Below are 19,369 nucleotides of genomic sequence, written 5' to 3'. Positions count from 1 at the left end.
TTTGTAAATTTTTTCTGGCAAAGGAAGAAAGCTAAGATTAAAGAAAATAGAGGACTTGGCCTACCGGAGGGGGCCCTATACTACCAAATAGGTGTTTGAACACGGTTAAAAGAAATAGATAACCCTTAGACACAAAAAGATCATTATACTTAGAAGGATATGATTTACAATTAGGATACACTTTTTTATGGTATGGGAAATATGAAACTATCAGGATGGCTTTTAACAAGGGAAGCTTTTGCCCACCTAAACTTAATCAATGTTGAGAAAATTGTAACCTACAAAGATATTTTGAATACCAAAAGGAAATCAAAATTGATATAAGAGTTGGAAGAACAGGGTATTGATTTAATAAGGTGGCCTCAATTACATATACAATTGAGATATGAGTTGGCTAGAAAAGATGTTATAAACTGGAAATATTTTTATTAGGTATAATATTAGAAAAATATGATGAGGAAGAATGCACTTAATGTTGCATGTATTGATAGTAGTAAGAATTGTATTTGCTTACTGCTGGAAAAATGAAAAAACACTACCTGAAGAAGAGATGATCAAGAAAACACCAGACTGTGTAGAAATGAACAGATCGATATTGAAGGATAAAGAAAAAGAAGACATAGAATAATTTCAAATATGAGATGTAGTTTATCATTGGCTGGAAAAAAGGGGTAGAGATTAGGAATTTAATATGTATTATTAAGTAAAAAATGGACTCAGACAACATACTATTTACTAAGCACTTACGATCTGTAAAAATAGAAAATTAATAAAATATTATAAAAAGAAAAAAGGAATAAGTTGACATCCTGTATTTCTGATAATTCAACCAGAAATAATAGTTTCAAAATAGTGATTCTTTATCTTAAGGAACTATTCATGTTCATATTAAAATGAACAGAATTTTATGGTAATAAATTACATGTTATTTATTTATCAATAAATAAATAAAATTTATAAAGCTGCCCTCTCACAAGCAAGTAATAATGATAATAAACAGCAAGATGTTACTATTCACATGCAGATCATGAGCGCCCCAGTCATTTTACAGAAGTCTACATCATTCTGCAGTTGCTTCTCCACTCCATTATTTCCAAATCTCTTCTGTGTTGTCAAGATAGCCTTCAGAGGCTTTCAATAATTCTCTCTAGAACACAGCATACTCACAGGAAATCATACACTGTTTATGCACGTGCACACACACACACACACACATACACACACACACACACAAAGTGTAGGATTAAACCCCAAGTTTCTTTCTCCCTAAAGGACCGAAAGCTACTCTTTTTTTTTGTTAAGCTTGTCTACTGCAGTTATATGCATTCAGGTAAATCCTCAGTTATCAATGACAATTAGGGCTGGAATTTCCATTACTAGGCTATGTAGTCATAGAGTATGACATCACATGACTGCATTGCTTAGTGATTACAATTTTGAAAAGTCTCCATTACCATTGTTAAGGGAGCCATTAAGCCAGTCATTGAGCAAGAACCTCTTCCCAATTTCCTGTCAGCTTCCTACAAGCAAAGTAAATAGGGAAACCAAAAGGAAGTCACAACTACTAGGCAGCTCACAAGAAGCCTGCTAGATGGCCACGTGACAGCAACCACATAGCAATAGCACAGCTGGGCTGGGAAGGGCTGCTGCCAGGGCGGGAGGGTGCACAAGCAACTTCTGTGGCACCTTGCAGGCACATTTGGATCAAGGGTGGCTGCTGCCAGGGTAGGAGCACGTGCACAGAGCCCTGTGCCCGAAATGACCCTCGTCCTCTTCTTCCTCCCACCTGATGAGGCACACCCAGCCTGGTCCTTTGCGACGCAGGTGCAAAGCAGACAGCATAGCACATGATGACAAAGGTGGTAGAGCGCAAGGCATAAGAGTACCTGACAGCCAAAAGGGCAGAGATGGGGGAGATACATGGGGGAATTGAAGTGCACCCTGCAATCATAAATGTGGATAGGTTGCCCAATGCCGGAATTTTGATCATCTGACCGCCAGGATACTGCAATGGCTGTAAGTTTACGAAGCGAATGTAAGTGCCATTCATTCAGCAATGTCATAATCATAATTCAGCAATGAACAAGTGGTTGTTAAGCAAGGACTATGTATATTGTTTTCATAAAGAATTTTTCTATTCCCAACCTCCTTTCTTCCCATCTTCTAACCTTCAACCATGGTATATGTCTATGGAATCAGTATCACCTGTACATTGAATAGGACTTGAAACTTTACTTTAGCAGAACAAAAGATCAACTTCTGCTATGAAGTTTGATTTCCATTACCAGAATATTTTAACATTTATGTAAAGCAAGATTCACACCTTATTAATTCAAAAAACTAACATCCCACCACAACGGCAGGACTCTCAATGGTTCATTAAATAAAACTATACAATAACAAAATAAAAACATAAAACAATTAAAATCCATGGTGCCAGGCCGGAAAAAAAAAATCCAGGAAAGTTCTTCAGCTTTTTCCAGAAGGCAGACAAATTGCAGTGCAAACAAAAATGAGAAGAAGAATTTGAGGGGCAACCTTGATCAACCTAGCGGCAACTAAAAAGATGTATGAGAAAGCACTGTAGTAGTTCTAACCCTATAGCATGACGATTATAATAATCTAAAGTCTAATCACTCTGGCCACCCACTATCTGCTGCAACTTAATACAAATGCTTCTTACTGAAATAATTTGTAGTTAATGGCCATAAATATATCAGTAAATTACTACGTCATTTTCATTAGTGAAAGTGTTACATATTCTGTTAAAATTATTGCTTTCATTCAATGATTAATTTTACAACAAAACAGTAACCCTTTAATTACATAAGCACTAACCATTATGAAAATGTCAAACGTTACAAGTTCTAAATATAAACACTGAAGATTAATGATTAAAACTTTGATTTTTCTGCCAATATTACAATTAAAATTCAAGCTAGGTTTTTAGCGGATTCAGTAACATTAGTTAAATCAGCCATATTCTATTAATAAAAGACATGAAACAAGCTAAATACCAGTTTATCTTACTGAAATGTAACAACTTTAAACAGAAACATTAACAAGTGAAGTCAATACTTGGCTTGTAAGTAAAATGCTAACAAGCTTTCTCATAGACTTCATGACTAATGAAAATCACAGCAACCCATTAAAAATACAAGCAAGTTAGTTTATTTTCTCTATAAAAACGTCCTAAATATCCAAATGCCAGCTTCTAGGAAGCACATACCCAATATTATTAATTGGTTTTACTTAAAGAAGTGTAAAGAAGAAGAAACTATAGGAAAAGGCATCAAGACAAGAGGCCAAAAGAACAGGGCTTCAAATTAGAAAGAAATCTCTTCTTTAAAGTAGACGCTAGCTTTAAAAAAAGATAACAGTGGGTGTGGTGTGAATTACTCACAATCCTGTGATGATCTGTGCCGGAACGTAAACCTTAGGTGACTGCGGTTTACATCTTCAATGGGGATTGCAACCTTCACAAAACAAAAGATAAAGTTATGGGAATATAACATTTTGAGATATAATATTTTATATGTTATTATTTTTAATTGTATATCACCCAGAGTTGTTCTGAGAGTGAGATGGGCAGTGTCTAAATTTGATCAATCAATATATAAAATACACAGCTATTGTGTCTGTGTTTGTACACACACACACAAATACACAAGCTATTATACACAAAACACACATACAAGTATACTACCCTAAAAACCTTTTACCTAATCCAGAAAAGTAACAGTCAATTCAACACTCACAGTGTTTAATAGTATTTAAGCTAATTGCTTAAAAGGACCAGCAAATGAATATTGTCACGGGAACTTCCCTTCCTGATTAACAGTAGCCCATTTCTCCTTTCTCCAGATTTGAAGTCATAAAGTGATATGACAACAGCAAAATCACATTTTCAAAAGTATGTTGTTTTAAACAACATTTAGTGAAGCATTTGAAACCATAGGACTAGTTGGAAGAGTAGGAACACTTCTTTGATAAGAAAACTTATTTCTCCAGAGGTTTTAACAACTAAATACTCAAAACAGAATCAATACTTTTTTCAAAAACCAGAATAAAACATTAAATATTTTTTGTTCTGCAACCCAGACTGACTTTTCATTTAGGCTAGAATTAAGCTGTCAAGAACTCCTCAGATGAGTAATTCACTGTGTCAGTATGTCATTCACTAGACCTTTACTGAACTCATGTGAGATTTTGCACACTGAAAGGAATTATAATGATCAAAGCAGGGACCCCTGCTTCAGAAAGAAAGACAAGCTTCTAGACCCCGTACATTGAAACAGTTTTACCACCTAAAATATGTCTCTATATATGTAACCTTAAGTATTTTTCTTTTAATAATACTCTTAATGAAGCATTTCTGTTCTTGTTCCTTAGATTAACTATTCCTAATCCAGACTTTAATAAGAGAAGTCTGAGAGTTAATAGTTTACCCATGAACTGAACCTCTGGATATCTTTTCTATACAGCATATGATAAAATATTTTTGGCTCAACCTTCCTGTGTTACTATGGCCCAATAATTAGTCATACCTAAAATTGCAATTCAGAAATATGAAATAAATATCCTTCTGTATCTGAATCACTAGTGACAGAGGAAAGTGAAATGATACTATTAACAGCTAAAAGGCAGAGAGATTCTGGTGTTCTGTGTTTTTCCCAGACAGTGGAAGATTGCTCATCTTTCTTACAAAGAATGATGTTAACTGCATCATGTTTATTTTGTTAAAGCATGCTTTCATTTATGATCCAGATGTTTAATTCATTGCTATCAAGAAACATCAGATCTCCCAATTTTGTTTTTTCTGTCATTGTTCAGTCTTTCAAATGTTCTGTCAACTTTTAACTCTCTTGGTCACTTCATATCATATTAATCTCCCAAAAATTTCACAACAGAGAACTACTGCTGCCATGTTATTCTTGATATTTTAACAATTAAGCATATTATATTACCTAACAGAAATTCTCTATACAACCCATTATGTCTTATTGAAAGGTAAGCCAGTATAAAATCATTATATTGCTTTTAGCAATACATTATATTAAACCTTGCCTAGGAAATAGCAACTGCATAGATGTAGCAGTAGTAATAGTATTTACAAAATACCTACACTGTAGATCATCAAAGTAATTCCTCTATTTGGCAAAATAAAAAAAATCTTTATTATGATGCAGAAAATACCACAACGGTCTTCCCCCTATAGGAAAAGTACCGCATAGCTTGGACCTGTTAGAAAAGGCCTTTTTCTGAAAGCTACTCATTATTTCTCATTCAGCAGAAATAGCTAGAGAAGCACTTCAAGTGCAAATTCTATCATCCCAATAGTAAACATGGTAGGTGATACCTCTTTCAGACAGTCTGGCCTTAAGCACTATTCTCTCCAAATTACATCTAGAAGCTGACTCACAGTCAAAAAACATAGCAAAACACTGACATAATATGCTCATATCAGCCATTCTCTGTCAGTAGCCTAACCACTCTATTCTGATCTATCTGAAGTTTTTGAATCAATTTCAAAGGCATCCCTTCCTCCCTGCAATAGTCCAAGGAGGAAGATACCAGATCTAAGTAAGTGTTGCCAAGCACAGCTTTCCCTGACTTTGTTGAAAACAAGTATATTCCAAGCTATTCAACAAACGCTTTTGGGAAAAGAGCAAACTGTTGTGAAATGAAACAATCACCACGTAACTGGAGAGGTAAACATAGACATATCTGGAATCAATCTCATTTTATTAATCCACATGTATTCCCCTACCCCAAAAAGGCAGTGCTTAAGGTAGTTGGCTGCCTTGCTGTGTCAGGTAAGAAGAAAGGTTAAAAGAAAGGTAAAGATGGAAATCTTGTGAGTTTTGGTGATACTTCATCCCAAATCCATTGATAATCTTTCTAGTGGCTTCCTCTAGATTAAAAAAAAAATCACAGATATTTCATATTTGGAATCCCCTCCCATAATTACCACAGAGCAAGATAATAATCTCCAAGTATCACTTTCTAAAATAGCCAACCATGGTGGAGAAGAAATCAGTGTGGTATAGTGCCTTCACATTGCAACTAAAACAGCCTATGTAGGAAAGGACACTATAGTGGAAGGTGCTGAAAGCTCCTGAGAGATCTAAAATTAATAATCTTATGGCATCCTAAAAGACTAGCAAAAGAGTTGTCTCATAAGGTTTGTGGATCTCAGCCCACCCTATCAGATGCATGCAATATAGTTATAAGTGAATGCTGTTCTTAGCCTTGGGGATGGGGAAAAAGTCTAAGAGACTCAAAATGATTGCATCTTCCCTTAGAGCAGATTATCACGCCAGAAAAACCAGAGCAATTTCACTTTCAAAATCAAACTTGCAACTGGGCTGAATGGTTCAAAACAATCAGTTGTATCCAAATATTTCTGGACTTGTGAGCGACAAGAGCAGCAACAGTTGTTTTTTCTTTAGGTTCAGATTAGGTTTCTCTGCATTAAATATAGCAAACTAAAAATGTCAAGAGTCAAAGATGAAAATGTTTGGCCAAGCCTGACTAAGCATCTTTTCAACATACTTTGATTTCAGCAACTGAAACTCATCCAACATAATTGAATCAGACAATGCTCTGCACATCTACACTACATGTATTGAACTCATTCTGAAAGCTAAGTTGTGATGGATGTGATCAAAGTGTCTTGCATACTGGTCACAGTGACAGTCCAAAAATGGCAAATATTTGTCTTTCTCAGTCAGGTTGCAATAGGTCACTGATCATTTAAAAACGATCCATTAGATGATACCACAAAGCTACACAGCTAGTCCTTGACTTACAACCACAATTGAGCCCAAAATTTATGTTGCTAAGTGAGACACTTGTTTAGTAAGTTTTGCCCCATTTTGCGACTTTTCCTTCCACAGTTGTTAAGTGAATCATTGCAGTGGTTAAATTAGTAACGTGGTTATTAAGTGAATCTGGCTTCCCTGTTGACTTTGCTGGTCAGAAGGTCGCAAAAGGTGATCACATGACCCCAGAGCACGTCAACTGTCATAAATATGAGTCAATTGCCAAGAGTCTGAATTTTGATCACATGACCATGGGAATGCCACAACAGTCATAAGTGTGAAAATGGTCATAAGTTGCTTTTTTCAGGGCCGTTGTAACTTTGAACGGTTATTAAACGAGCTGTTGTAAGTTGAGGACTATCTGTAATGAATATGGAAATTCTGTGGCTAAAATACAGATAGTATTTGACTTACAACAATTCATTTAATGACCATTCAAAGTTACAACAGCACTGAAAAAAGTGACTTATGACCATTATGACCGTTGCAGCATCCCCATGGTCATGAAATTAAAATTTAGATCCTAGGCAGCTGACTCATATTTATGATGGTTCCAGTGCCATGGGGTCATGTGATGACCTTTTGCAACCTTCTGACAAGCAAAGTCAATGGGAAAGCTAGATTCACTTAACAACTATGTTATTAACTTAACATCTGCAGTGATTCACTTAACAACTGTGGCAAGAAAGGTTGTAAAATGGGGCAAAACTCAATTATCAAATGTCTCACTTAACAACAAATTTTGGGTTCAATTGTGGTTGTAAGTCAAGAACTTACAAGGACTGATTTTTTTTATTTCTTATTTATTTCCAATTTGGAAAAAAAAATCCTACTTCATATCTGCTTTCTTCTCAAAACAAAGCTATCTGATTTTCTTTGAAAATGTGAAGAACTCTGTCCCAACTTTGCTGAATATAAGCGTATCCCACTCCTTACAAGGTGAAAGCAATATGAGAAGAATGGAAATATTGACGTTACTGGCATATTATCGAAGATTGGCATTAAATATTATTTAATACAGCTTAGTAAACTAAAATTCATGTTAATGAAACACTATGCCAGATAATCTTCTCTAAGTAGCCTTTTTATTACTGTTAAAACTCAGGAAAGATATTAATTAGAGACAGGCCACATGCTTTACATACAGAAAGTTTAATCCCTGGCACCTTTGGCTAAAACAATTGTTAACAAGTGATACAACAGAATCCTATCTGACCCCCCCTACCAAATTGATACTAAAATCAGATGGATAACAAATAATCTGATTTTCTTAGGATAAATTCATGGGTAACCACATATTTATTCTATTTTCATTATTGACAGTCTGGCACAATCATTAAGGCTAGACGGATACCGGGGAAAAGCAGGTTCCACCTCAACCAGGCAAGCTCACAGGTGACTTTTGGCCAGTCACTTCTCTCAGCCCGATCTACCAGAAAGGGTTGTTGTTGTTAAGGGAAAAAACATGTTTAGGAAACAAGGACAAAGCAGAACAATAGTTCTGCTATCAAATACAAGAAAAGTAAGAGGCAGATATTGGAACAAAGATATCCAAGCTGCCTTGACTGGAAGATATACAGAGAAAGAGACAGAGAGAATGTGTATCAGTCAAGGACTTCATCTATACTAGTCCTTAGCAACACAGAAAGATTATTCTGGCATGGATACCAAGAGGTTCTATCTCTCTCTTATACATTTCTTTTAAAAATAAAGTTTAATGCCAAGCATACCTTTATAGTTTCAAACCAACGGGGTTGCTTTACTTGGTAATATATAACAGATTTATATTCTGAAAGAGCTTCATCTCCGGCCCCAGGAAATATCACATTCTGAAAACAAGGAAACAAAGCAGAAATCAGTGTTGCAGTTGAGGGTTTAAGAAAATATTATTATATTTAAGAGACAATCAAAATAAAAAATAGCTTTTACATTCAGATATAGTAGCATAGAAATAGCACATAGAAAACATTTTTGTAATATAGGGAAGCGAAATCTTAAAAATATGTAACAACAATATGCATATTTATACAGGTCGTTCTTGATGTACAACCATTTCTTTAGCAACCGTTCAAAGTTACAACGGGACTGAAAAAAAGTGACCTACAGCTGGTCCTTCCACTGAGCAACCGGCATGTATTGACGACAGTTGCAGTGTCCTGGGGTCATGTGATCTGCATTTGTCACCTTCCCCAGCTGGCTTCTGATAAGCAGTCAATGAGTGAAGCCAGACTCACTTAACAATCACAAGATTCACTTAACAATTGCAGTGATTTGCTTAACAACTGTGTTCAGAAAATCGTAAAATCAGGCATGACTCACTTAACAACCCCTTTATTTAGCAATGGAAATTCTGGTGTCGGTTGTGGTTGTAATCGAGGACTACATGAAATGCTTTCTTACACATTCAAATGCTTTCAGCGGAACTGATACTCAGATTTTTTTTGACCCCGCCAAATGTCATAAATACAGTAACAATGATTTGATTGTGGCCATAATGCTGAAAAATACTCTTAAGAACTCAGGAATATTGTTCATCTTTAACTACCATATAATTTGTTAATAAGGAAAAGAATGAAGGGAGCTTGTTTTCTAATACTGCAGCACTTGGAGAAAATCAAATAGATTTGTGAAGCTCCTTTGTAGTCATCTATAGTTATCTTTAATGCTGACAAAGAACAGAGAATACCACTGACGATAAACACAATTATAATTACACCTAGTAAGAAATCAAATAATGTAATGTAATTTCACAAGATTCTGGAGTCAAGTTGTAAAGTTATTATTCTTGAAATAAATGGCAGCATGGGAAAAGTGTGCCATTAAATTATCCAGTAAATGTGTAAGAGAGAAAGGAGGGAGATTCATGCTTTAAAAATATTTAACCATGGTTTAATAAGTATCTGAACAATCAATCACACATCTTTTAGAACTAATCCAAAATCAGGTATCAATCAAAAATACCTCTAATTTTTTCCCATCTTCATCATAAACAGACACTGTAACTTCTACATTCTTTGCTGTAGTTTTGCTGCCTTTGTCAAAATCTCCTTGAACTAATGTTACATAAATATCATTACGGACATCACCTGGAAACAAAAGAGAAGAACAATTCACTGATTTAATATTTTACGATTAGCCAGTATCCTACAAAAACAGAAAACAAATTTTAAGAATTACGATGGCTTATGTTTGTTATCTGTTTTTTCTTACACTTTCCTCTACGCTATAATAATTTCAATACTACATTTACAGAGAATGCATGCTAGAATAGCAGCACTTATTTAACTTTCTCTGAGCTTGTGTTTTAGAGTGTTGAATGTAGAGTAACTTTCAAGGCTATCATCTAACACAAAAAAACATTTTAAGAATAAGTCATAATTTGCAGTCCACATACAATAACAATAGCAATAGCAATTAGACTTATATACTGCTTCACAGTGATTTACAGCCCTCTCTAAGCAGTTTATAGAGTCAGCATATTGCCCCAACAATCTGTGTTCTCACTTTACCGACCTCGGAAGGATGGAAGGCTGAGTCAACTTTGAGCTGGTCAGGATTGAACTGCTGCCAGTCAGCAGAATTAATCTGCAATACTGCATTCTAACCACATGCCACCATGACTCTTCTAAATAATTATCTGCACTGTGAATAAGCGAAGGCCTGCTATGACAAATGATTCCTATTGATGCAGCACATTCATAAACAAATACAGATACTGAGTTATGCCTTTACCTCAAAGAAAAGATAGAACTTAACTAGATCTTTTTTATGCTAAATCATCCAAATAGAATTGAAATAATTTCAAACTTCATATTTTTGACAACAAACAACTTTTAATTTCTCCAAATACTATTTAATACAACTTCATTGTATAGCCTTACCAGGCATAATAATTTCTGGAAAGCCCATTTTCCGTGCCACAGCTGTGGTTCTATCAACTAAGTGAGGAAATTCTTTTCGTATCTGATGTATGTCTCCTGGAAGAAGTTTCAGGGTCACCCACAGACCTGTAGAATTTAGTACAAAATATTATTTCATAAACTGAGGGTTTCATATATAGTACAGTCTAATGCATTGGTTTTTTAAAAACTTTTAATATGTAAGAATAAAAGCAGAATTCAGAGAAAGAAGTATCTAAAGGTACTTCTCAATTTATAACCACAATTAAACCCAAAGTTTCCATTGCTAAGTAAGATAGTTGTTAAGTGACTTGTGTCCCATTTTACAACCTTTCACCCACAGTTGTTAAGCAAATCACTGCAGTAGTTAAGTGAATTTTGCAGTCATTAAGCAAATCTGGCTTCCCCATTGACTTTACTTGTCGGAAGCTGGCTCAAGTTAAAAATAGTGATCACATGACTCCAGGACAGTGTAACTGTCATAAATACCATCAATTGAATTATATTATCATGGGGATGCTACAACAATCTAAGTGTGAAAACCAATCATAAATCACTTTTTTCAGTGCCTTTGTAATTTCAAATGGTCACTAAATGAATGGTCGTGAGATGAGGACTACCTGTATTTATTTTAAGTAGTTAAATAAAGCCATTCCATATTTGACTGCTATTTCTTACTTAATTAAACCAGAGATATAGTTCTCCTGAATGAAAACACAGATTTCAGACAGCATAACTAATACTTACTTTTACTGTTATCTCATTTAAATCTGTTTTCTAAGCTGGAGCTATCCTAATTTTGATCAAGTTAAATCCATAATTCAACTACATATTACAAAAAGAACTGCTTCCTCTTGTTTGACAACCCTGTATCTTCCATCATCCATATTAATATAGAAAGGAGAAAACAATGCCATATTTGAAAAATGTGATCATTATGTAGAGAAAAAGGAATCAAAATAATTCAACACGGACTATGCAATGTACAGTAAATAAACCTTATAATAAGAATACCTGGGGCCAATGAAATTAGTAAAACTATAGTAAATATTTAAGTATAGCTGTTTAGATACATGTACACAAATATTTTCAATATTTATGAGCAATTCAGCCTGAGATTCTAAAACTAAAAAGTAGCATTTCTAACATAAAGGTGGTGCTACAAAATATTGATCAAATGTCCGTATTCAATTGCCCCCTTTTTTTATGACCCTCTAATCCAGTGGTTCTCAACCTGTGGGTCGGGACCCCATTTGGGGTCGATCGACCATTTCATGGGGGTCACCAAGCAAGGCTGTCCGCCATTTTTTTGTCCGCCATTTTTTTCCCCTTTTCCGGCCGGTGCCTTACCTCCCTTGGGCTGGGCCAGCTGGTGGTCGGCCTGCTCCGTCTCTGCCGCTTGCCAGCTACGCCTCGGCCAGCGCAGGGGGCGGAACCACACATGCGCGGCGCTCCCGGGCAGGGAAAGTCTTCGACTTACGACCGGTTGGGTAGTCCTCGACTTACGACCGGTTTAGTCCTCGACTTATGACCGGTTTAGTCCTCGACTTACGACCGGTTTAGTCCTCGACTTACGACCGGTTGGGGTCGCGGCATTAAAAAGGTTGAGAACCACTGCTCTAATCCCTTAATTCGGGATAGAGCCAAGGTGACTGGATGGAGTTGAGCGTTTACTGGCCGGATGCCCTTCCTGATGCCACGTGGAATTTTTAGCAGATATTTTCTTTGTGCCCCTGGAGAAAGACATCTGCCACTACCTAGGATTGAACCCTCAACCTTCCGAGTGGGAGGTGAGCATCTTCACCACTAGGTCACCACACCACTCATTTTTTAATCTATAAGGAGTGAGTATACTTTTCTTTTCTGCACAGTACAGATTACAATTTTGTGGCAGCCAACCCCCAAAGAGCCTTATATAACTAATATTAAAATTATCTAATTTTAAAGAGGGAAGGGGCTCATTTTGGCAGAGTTTGTGTTTGCTCTATAAATACGGTGACTTTTTAAAACTGTTATGACACTATACCCGTTTGCAGAATAATGGCGAATAAATGAGTTTCTGTGTGTTCATCCACTAACCACAATTATTTGGCTTTATTCTGATAACTGTGGACAATATGACCTTATAAAATTATTTCACTACTTTTTAAAAAAAATCCATATTTAGTTTATTTTACAAGTTAATAAGTTGCGGCAGTGATACACAGAAAAAATAACATAATCCTTTTTTTTCTTAAAAACAATCTTTAAGACAAAAACAAAAAGAATCCTTTTAATAAACTTTTAAATAACTTTTACAAGAAGCAAGCAGCTCTTTCTAAAATATCTTGAAAAGGGTTTCTACATCCATGTCCAATTTTTTATTAAGGCAGCACTAAATAATAAACTGAATAACAAAAAGCATATAGTATCTTAAATATATGTACGTAAAGCTCAGATAGATTTATTATTTTTGATAAGGTCAACTAACCATGATCTCAAATTAAGATTTTTTTTACAGTAAAAAAATTGAAAAGTACATTAATAAGATGATGAATTATTTACATGTCAGTGAAAGATGCAAAAATGATAAATGCTTGTTTTAAAACATGGCTTCAGAACGATTGTCATTCTTCATGAAGCAAAAGAATAGCAAATCAGAAACAAGAAAACTTTTCCATGTTAAGAACCACTCAATAGTTTTAGTACAAAATTGATTACTTTCCTAATCATTGCTAATGCTAACAATTTAAAGGAAGGAAAATACCTACCTTGACCCTTATGATTAACTTCTTTAGCAGCAATCACTTTGTTTATTACAGTCTGAAGGAAATCATTCTCCCCTGCCACCCTGGGTGAAAAACGGGATGATATGTTCAACTGCTTGTGTCGAATGGTGTTATCCAATGCTAGCCTGGAGAATGCACATGACGACCAACACCAAAAGGTAACAAAGATGGAAGGGGCAGAAAACCAGAAGCAATAGAACAAAGACATAACAGAGAGTATCACAGAGGTGACAAAGAGTATTTGTTAGTCAGCACAAGACAAAGGGGAAAAAAGGAAGACACAGAAAGATAATCAATCAGGAAACTGATAAGGAGAAATGAATTTATGATTTCAGAAAAAAACACAATCCAGATTTATCATAGAAGTATGTAGAATAGAGATGGAGAGCCTGAAAAAAGTTACATATAAAATAACAACACCAAAATGTAAAAGACACCACCCCATGGACCAGTAAAGCCCACTTTCAGGGATGAAATGAATTGACTACAATTCTAATGACAAATAACAAAAAGCAGAAAGCTACTACCAATAAAAGTAGCTTAGTGGGGTTGGAAACAATCAAGAAAATCCATGAAACAATTTTGCTACATGACGGAAAGGATGAAAATACTGAAGTTAACAAATGAAATCTAGTATTTATAAAAATGTCATCTACCACCCCACAGCAATCTGGCCCCATGCTTACTGACAGCTGTTATATTATTTCACTGGCATCCAAAATCCAACACATGGAAAGAAAAATACCAAGTAACACAAGAAAGATGCAATACAAAATAAATAAGTAACAGGAAAGTCTTCATAAATTGTATATACTGTAACTCATTCTTGATAAAAGCTTTTTCTAAAGAATAATTTAATTGAGTGTAATATAAAAAGAAAGCTATAAAACATGAATGGAAAATACTTTATTTCAAAAATTTCCCAGATCCATGAAGTACCTTATTTCATTTTTAACCTGTATGCTTTTAAAAAATATATAAACAGACAATTCATAATATAACACAAAATAATACTATAGGTATCCTTTGAGAATACATCACCAAGAAGCTATTAATTAAGCAAATAGAGTTTTGTTTCATTTATCTTAAGCCCAATTTTATTCTCTCATTGAGGTTTTCATTTTATACCAGGAGTGTCCAACTTTGACAAATTTAAGACTTGTGGACTTCAATTCCCAGAGCTGGCTGGGGAATTCTGGGAATTGAAATTGATAAGTTTTAAATTTGCCATGATTTATACTGATTTATACTATTTTTTTTCTTTTTATTTAAGCAACACATGCTATTATAGATGCACCCAAGTAATGTTCATGTGTTTATGTTTATTATATAATTTTTATATAAATTTATGTTTGCATATATATAAAACAAAAAATGCAAACACATTCCACATTAAGCTTATGGAACAAATGATGCTCTTCTACTCAATCACTATCATTAGCCACTAGTCATAGAGCATAGACTTTATTCCAGTTTTAAAAAATTGATAAATAGATTTGATAAATAAATTTCATCATACCCTGAGGATCACTGTTCTCTAACTTTGCTACAAGATCTAAACAATTCACATTCATGGATCATGTTTTTTTTTCTTTAAATTTAAAATAGTGTATTTTAAATCTCGTATTCAAGCTTTCATCTTAGTCCAAATATTTTATGCACAGATCTCATTTTATTGAAACAAAACAAAACAGTTCTAAAATGAACTGTACATATTTGAAACTATTAATATTCCAGTATCTGCATCTCTGATTCTTATCCAAGAATGGTACTAACAATTCAAGATTTTTAACTGCAAAGCCAAATAGAAAATGTATTCACAAACTTATTTCACAATACAGAACTACAGTACTTATAGGAACACTGAAATTATCTTAACTTTACAAAAAAAAAAAATCAGAGCTGGCTATTTAATTCTTTGGGAAGAGATTGCTTAATCACATAGGTTAGTTCTGAAGTAAAGCATTTTTTCTTCCAAAACTGTCCTGTCCCTTTAGCTTTTTATTCTTCCCATTTTCAAAACCTTGAGAGTTTATTTTTAACAAACAATCATAACCCATCTATTCCGGCTATCAGTCCTGATTACTTTTCTGTATTGATTTGCACTTACGGTTGAAATGGAATGAAGTGCTGCTTGTCTTCATCATCTACTTTCCCATTAATTATGTCAGTTATATCCATCACTGAATTCAAAGAGAAACAAGCATCCTTAAGGATTAAGTTATAATGGAAAAGCGTGGCAAACAGTGATGATAACAGACCGCTTGGAATTATTTTATAGAAAGAAATGTTACTCTGTTCAAAGACAAACTTGCTTCGCTCATATCAGTAAAACAAGGTGGAATCTTTCAGAAGTAATAATTGGGTATTTAAGGGCATTAACCAATGAATACATCTATATCAACATCTACATCCATATCTATAACTATATAAATATTTTTTAAAACTTAAAGCATTAAAATTGATAGAAATCAGCGAAAGCCAGGAAAAGAAAACCACGGTTGCGTTTCATAAGATAGGCAGGTGCCTTATCCAAGGGCTCTTGAAATGTCCTTACATCTTTTCTATTATCCTAAACAAAAGAACAAAGGGCTGAGTCAGAGTGAACCCCATTACCATGACACTCTACTTTGGAAACAAGGGATTTAGCCACAGTCTTCTGTCCAACAGCAAAGGCCACAGTTTGGTTCCCTAAAAGTCTACCTCAAAGTTTTCCTTATGGGAGGAAGGGAAGAAGCTACTCGGCCCAATGAATTCAGCTAACTGGTCTCCCCATTGCCATTTACTGTAGGTTCCTGTTGGATAGCAAGTCATACTGTGCTCACATTGCGCTGGCCACTTGTGTACCTCCTTGGATCCCTGTGCACCCACTGTGCAGCAGCTCTCACGCATACCCTCGCACCCTTATGCACCTTCCTGACCCATGTAGCACCTCTTGGACACTCCCTCGCATCCCCTCTTCAATCCATGCAGAAGTTCTCACAACATTCTCCCTTCCTCCCCCGTCCTGCAATCTTTTACTATCTGCAGGTCAGGAATTTGCAACTTCTAGCCAACTTTTCCACTGACTTTGGTTGTGAGAAGCTAATAGGAAACTTCCTTGTCTAACAACTGTGTGATCCAGTTAATAATGGCAACTGAAAGTGCAGGGACTGCCATCACTAAGCAATGCGGTTGTACTTTAGAACCGCGACACTTAGTGATGGAAATGTCAGTCCCAATTGCTATCATAAGTTGAGGACTTCCTGTATGCAAAAAATATGTTACAAAAAGATTGAACATTACTTTCAAAACTATAGTAGGTCGAATCACCTCAATCCCCAGCAGCTGCTATTATTTGCAAAACATTTTGACAATGTACTGTATATAAGAATGGATTACCTGCTACACCAAAAGGTCGCCGTAGCCCAGAAGTTAGTTTCCTTGTGTTGTTCTCTCTTTGTTCCATTCTGCCAACTCGTACAATCTGACACACAAAACTGATCTTCTCTCTCTTCCGGTCTTTACTGCTGCCAAGGTCCTAGAAATGTGATTTTTTTTCTTTACAAAATTCTCTCACACAGCTATTTTACAATTCATACTGAAGTTTTACTATTTAGCCTGTCATTTCTTCATTTTGACAATCCTTTTTACACAGCCAAATGTTCATAAGGGCAGTTAAGGGATATATTTATTTGGACCTCTTAAAAGCTATATAGAATCTTGAATAATTTTGCTAGATTAAAAGGCTATTTTCCCTCCAACTGTGAAAAGGATTCAGATTTGTTTATTTTGGAGGGAGGATGGGAAAATGTTATTTTAATAACACCATAGGGAAATCCATGTAGATTTTAAATGCATTAACAAAGAGTAAACAAAGCTTATGAGGCACATCTGCTTAAGACAGTTTTCTCCAAATACGTCCCCAGTCCTGAAAAAGCATGAAAACTCCACCCAGGACTAATGATTGTACATATGCAGAGAAATTGGAAAAAACACTTGCAGGAATAGAAGCCTTTTTCTACCATTTGTCTATCTCTTTATCATTTATGTCATATTTTACCAAAGCTTCTAGCCTTATTAAGAACAGATACATTTGGACCCAATATTCCTAGCTATCTCAGTCATTGAAATTTTCTAGTTCAGAAGACAGGCTTAGGATACAGGAGGATCTGGACAGACTTGAACACTGGGCGCTATCTAACAAAATGAAATTCAATGGTGAAAAAAGTAAGGTTCTACAGCATGTGAGATGTAGCCTCCACCGGCGGGTTATCAATGCCTCCTTGCTCAGATTATACTAAGATCAAACTTTGGCCACGCCTCCTTGGGCTGTCCTCTCCCAGTTTGTTCTTAGTCTTGGCTCAGTAAGGACACAACTTAGCATAGCTCCTCAATAATTTAATTGTAGTTAGCTTTAGGTGATAGTGAAATAGCAAATTTCATTGATTTATTAATTTTTTTCCTTTTAATATTTAATTATCTATTAGAAGGTTTAAGGTTGTTTTGTTTTTGTTTTTTTTTTGGTTGGCTGTACTTCAGCCCTCAGGGGATTCCCTGCAGGGAGGCTTCCCTGAGAGCCTCAGAAGTGCCGTTTGCCTCCGTTCCTCTTTGTTTTCAAACGCTGCGAAGGGGATTTCCCTGAGCGTTTGGGAGGCCCCTTTTTTTTTTTTTTTCCTAGCATCGGCTGCCTCACGCTGAGAGGCAAACGGTTCTTTTGTCTCGATCGGCTTTTCAGCGCTGTGAGGGGATTTCCCTGAGCGCTCGGAGGCTCTTTTCCTCGGCTCGGAGCTTGGCGCGGTGAGGGGATTTCCCTCACTGCTTGCGAGCCGGCTCTTGCCACAGGTGATTGGGCAAGGAGAGGGGATTTCCCCAGGGACGAGGAGTTCGTCGTGCCGGACGGCTGGGCGAGTGAAATCTTCTCCTCGTGGCCACGAGGCTCCGGTGGAGAGCGGAGGCCTGTTAACTGGCCTTAATCGCAAGTTTGGTTTTATTTGCCTTATTCACAAAGGGAGTGAAGACCGGGTGGCAGAGGCCTTGGAAGCCCTTGGCCATCTTGCAGGGCCTCATAAATTGTTCCCTTTGACTCTGGAGTCGCCATTTTGACAACCACGAGGCTTGTGGCCGCCATTTTGTTTCGAACTAGGTGTGGCCGCCATTTTGTTGGGGACTCCACACCGAGGGAGATTAGGCCTGCAAACTCAATTTACAGCCTGCTGTGTTGGGCTTTCTAGGGGGTATTCTACGATTTTCTTGGACAGTTCTAAGATTGCTGTTAGTAAGAAGATTTTCCTTCTTGTCTCCTTATCTCTAACACACTCATTGGGGGAATTTATTCCACCTGTTCACATTAGCTCGCGGCGCTGTGCCTGCAGGGCCTGGACAGGCAGTTTTACTAAACTGTCTGGCTATTTGCCATTGTGGTTGTCTTAGGGCGCGGGAAAGTTTCCCTCCCGGACAACTTGATCTGCGTGTTTACCCCCACTGCAGGGCTTCTCCTATTTGGAAGACCCAGCTCACAATGGCAGATAGTGTTTCTCCTCAGACTTTGCAGGGTTCAAGTGCCCCCCCCCCGCTCAATCAAAGCGCAGATCATCTGAGGTAGGCGCGGGGGGAAAGAAGAAAGCAAAAACCAAACATCTGTCTACAGAACCCTCCAAGGCTGCTGAGCGAGAGGCCTCGAGGAGACATCTGGCATTAGAGAAAGAATTCTCCAGAGCACAAAGACTCAGGTCCAGTGAGGCTGACGTGGTTCCCCCTGCCTCTCTGGGCACTTCGCCATTTGAGATTCCGCCAGTACCTTCCTATCAAGCCCCTTTGGCTTGGTCTCCTCAAGGGGGAACTGAACAGGTCGGTCTCCCTTCTCCCCATCCAGGTGTACCTATTCATCCTTCGGGTC

The 19,369-nt window shown here is 36.5% G+C and overlaps 1 protein-coding gene across 1 annotated transcript in view; it reads right to left on the bottom strand.

Moving 5' to 3' along the window:
* LOC107288952 (dedicator of cytokinesis protein 1) overlaps positions 1-19,369 on the bottom strand; it is a 178,730-nt gene that overhangs the window by 117,286 nt on the left and 42,075 nt on the right. The window contains exons 13-19 of the mRNA XM_029284458.1: positions 16,873-17,011; positions 15,602-15,674; positions 13,474-13,616; positions 10,706-10,831; positions 9,786-9,910; positions 8,555-8,653; positions 3,404-3,476 (exon numbers count right to left, since the gene is read on the bottom strand). Of these exons, the coding sequence (XP_029140291.1) occupies positions 3,404-3,476; positions 8,555-8,653; positions 9,786-9,910; positions 10,706-10,831; positions 13,474-13,616; positions 15,602-15,674; positions 16,873-17,011 (778 nt within the window). The remainder of the gene's footprint in view (positions 1-3,403; positions 3,477-8,554; positions 8,654-9,785; positions 9,911-10,705; positions 10,832-13,473; positions 13,617-15,601; positions 15,675-16,872; positions 17,012-19,369) is intronic.

The sequence above is a fragment of the Protobothrops mucrosquamatus genome, unplaced genomic scaffold, assembly GCF_001527695.2.
Source record: "Protobothrops mucrosquamatus isolate PMUCROS unplaced genomic scaffold, P.Mucros_1.0 scaffold_128, whole genome shotgun sequence".
Lineage (NCBI taxonomy): Eukaryota > Metazoa > Chordata > Lepidosauria > Squamata > Viperidae > Protobothrops > Protobothrops mucrosquamatus.
The sequence above is the reverse complement of the archived record's forward strand: the minus strand, read 5'-3'. Positions and strand labels throughout refer to the sequence as shown.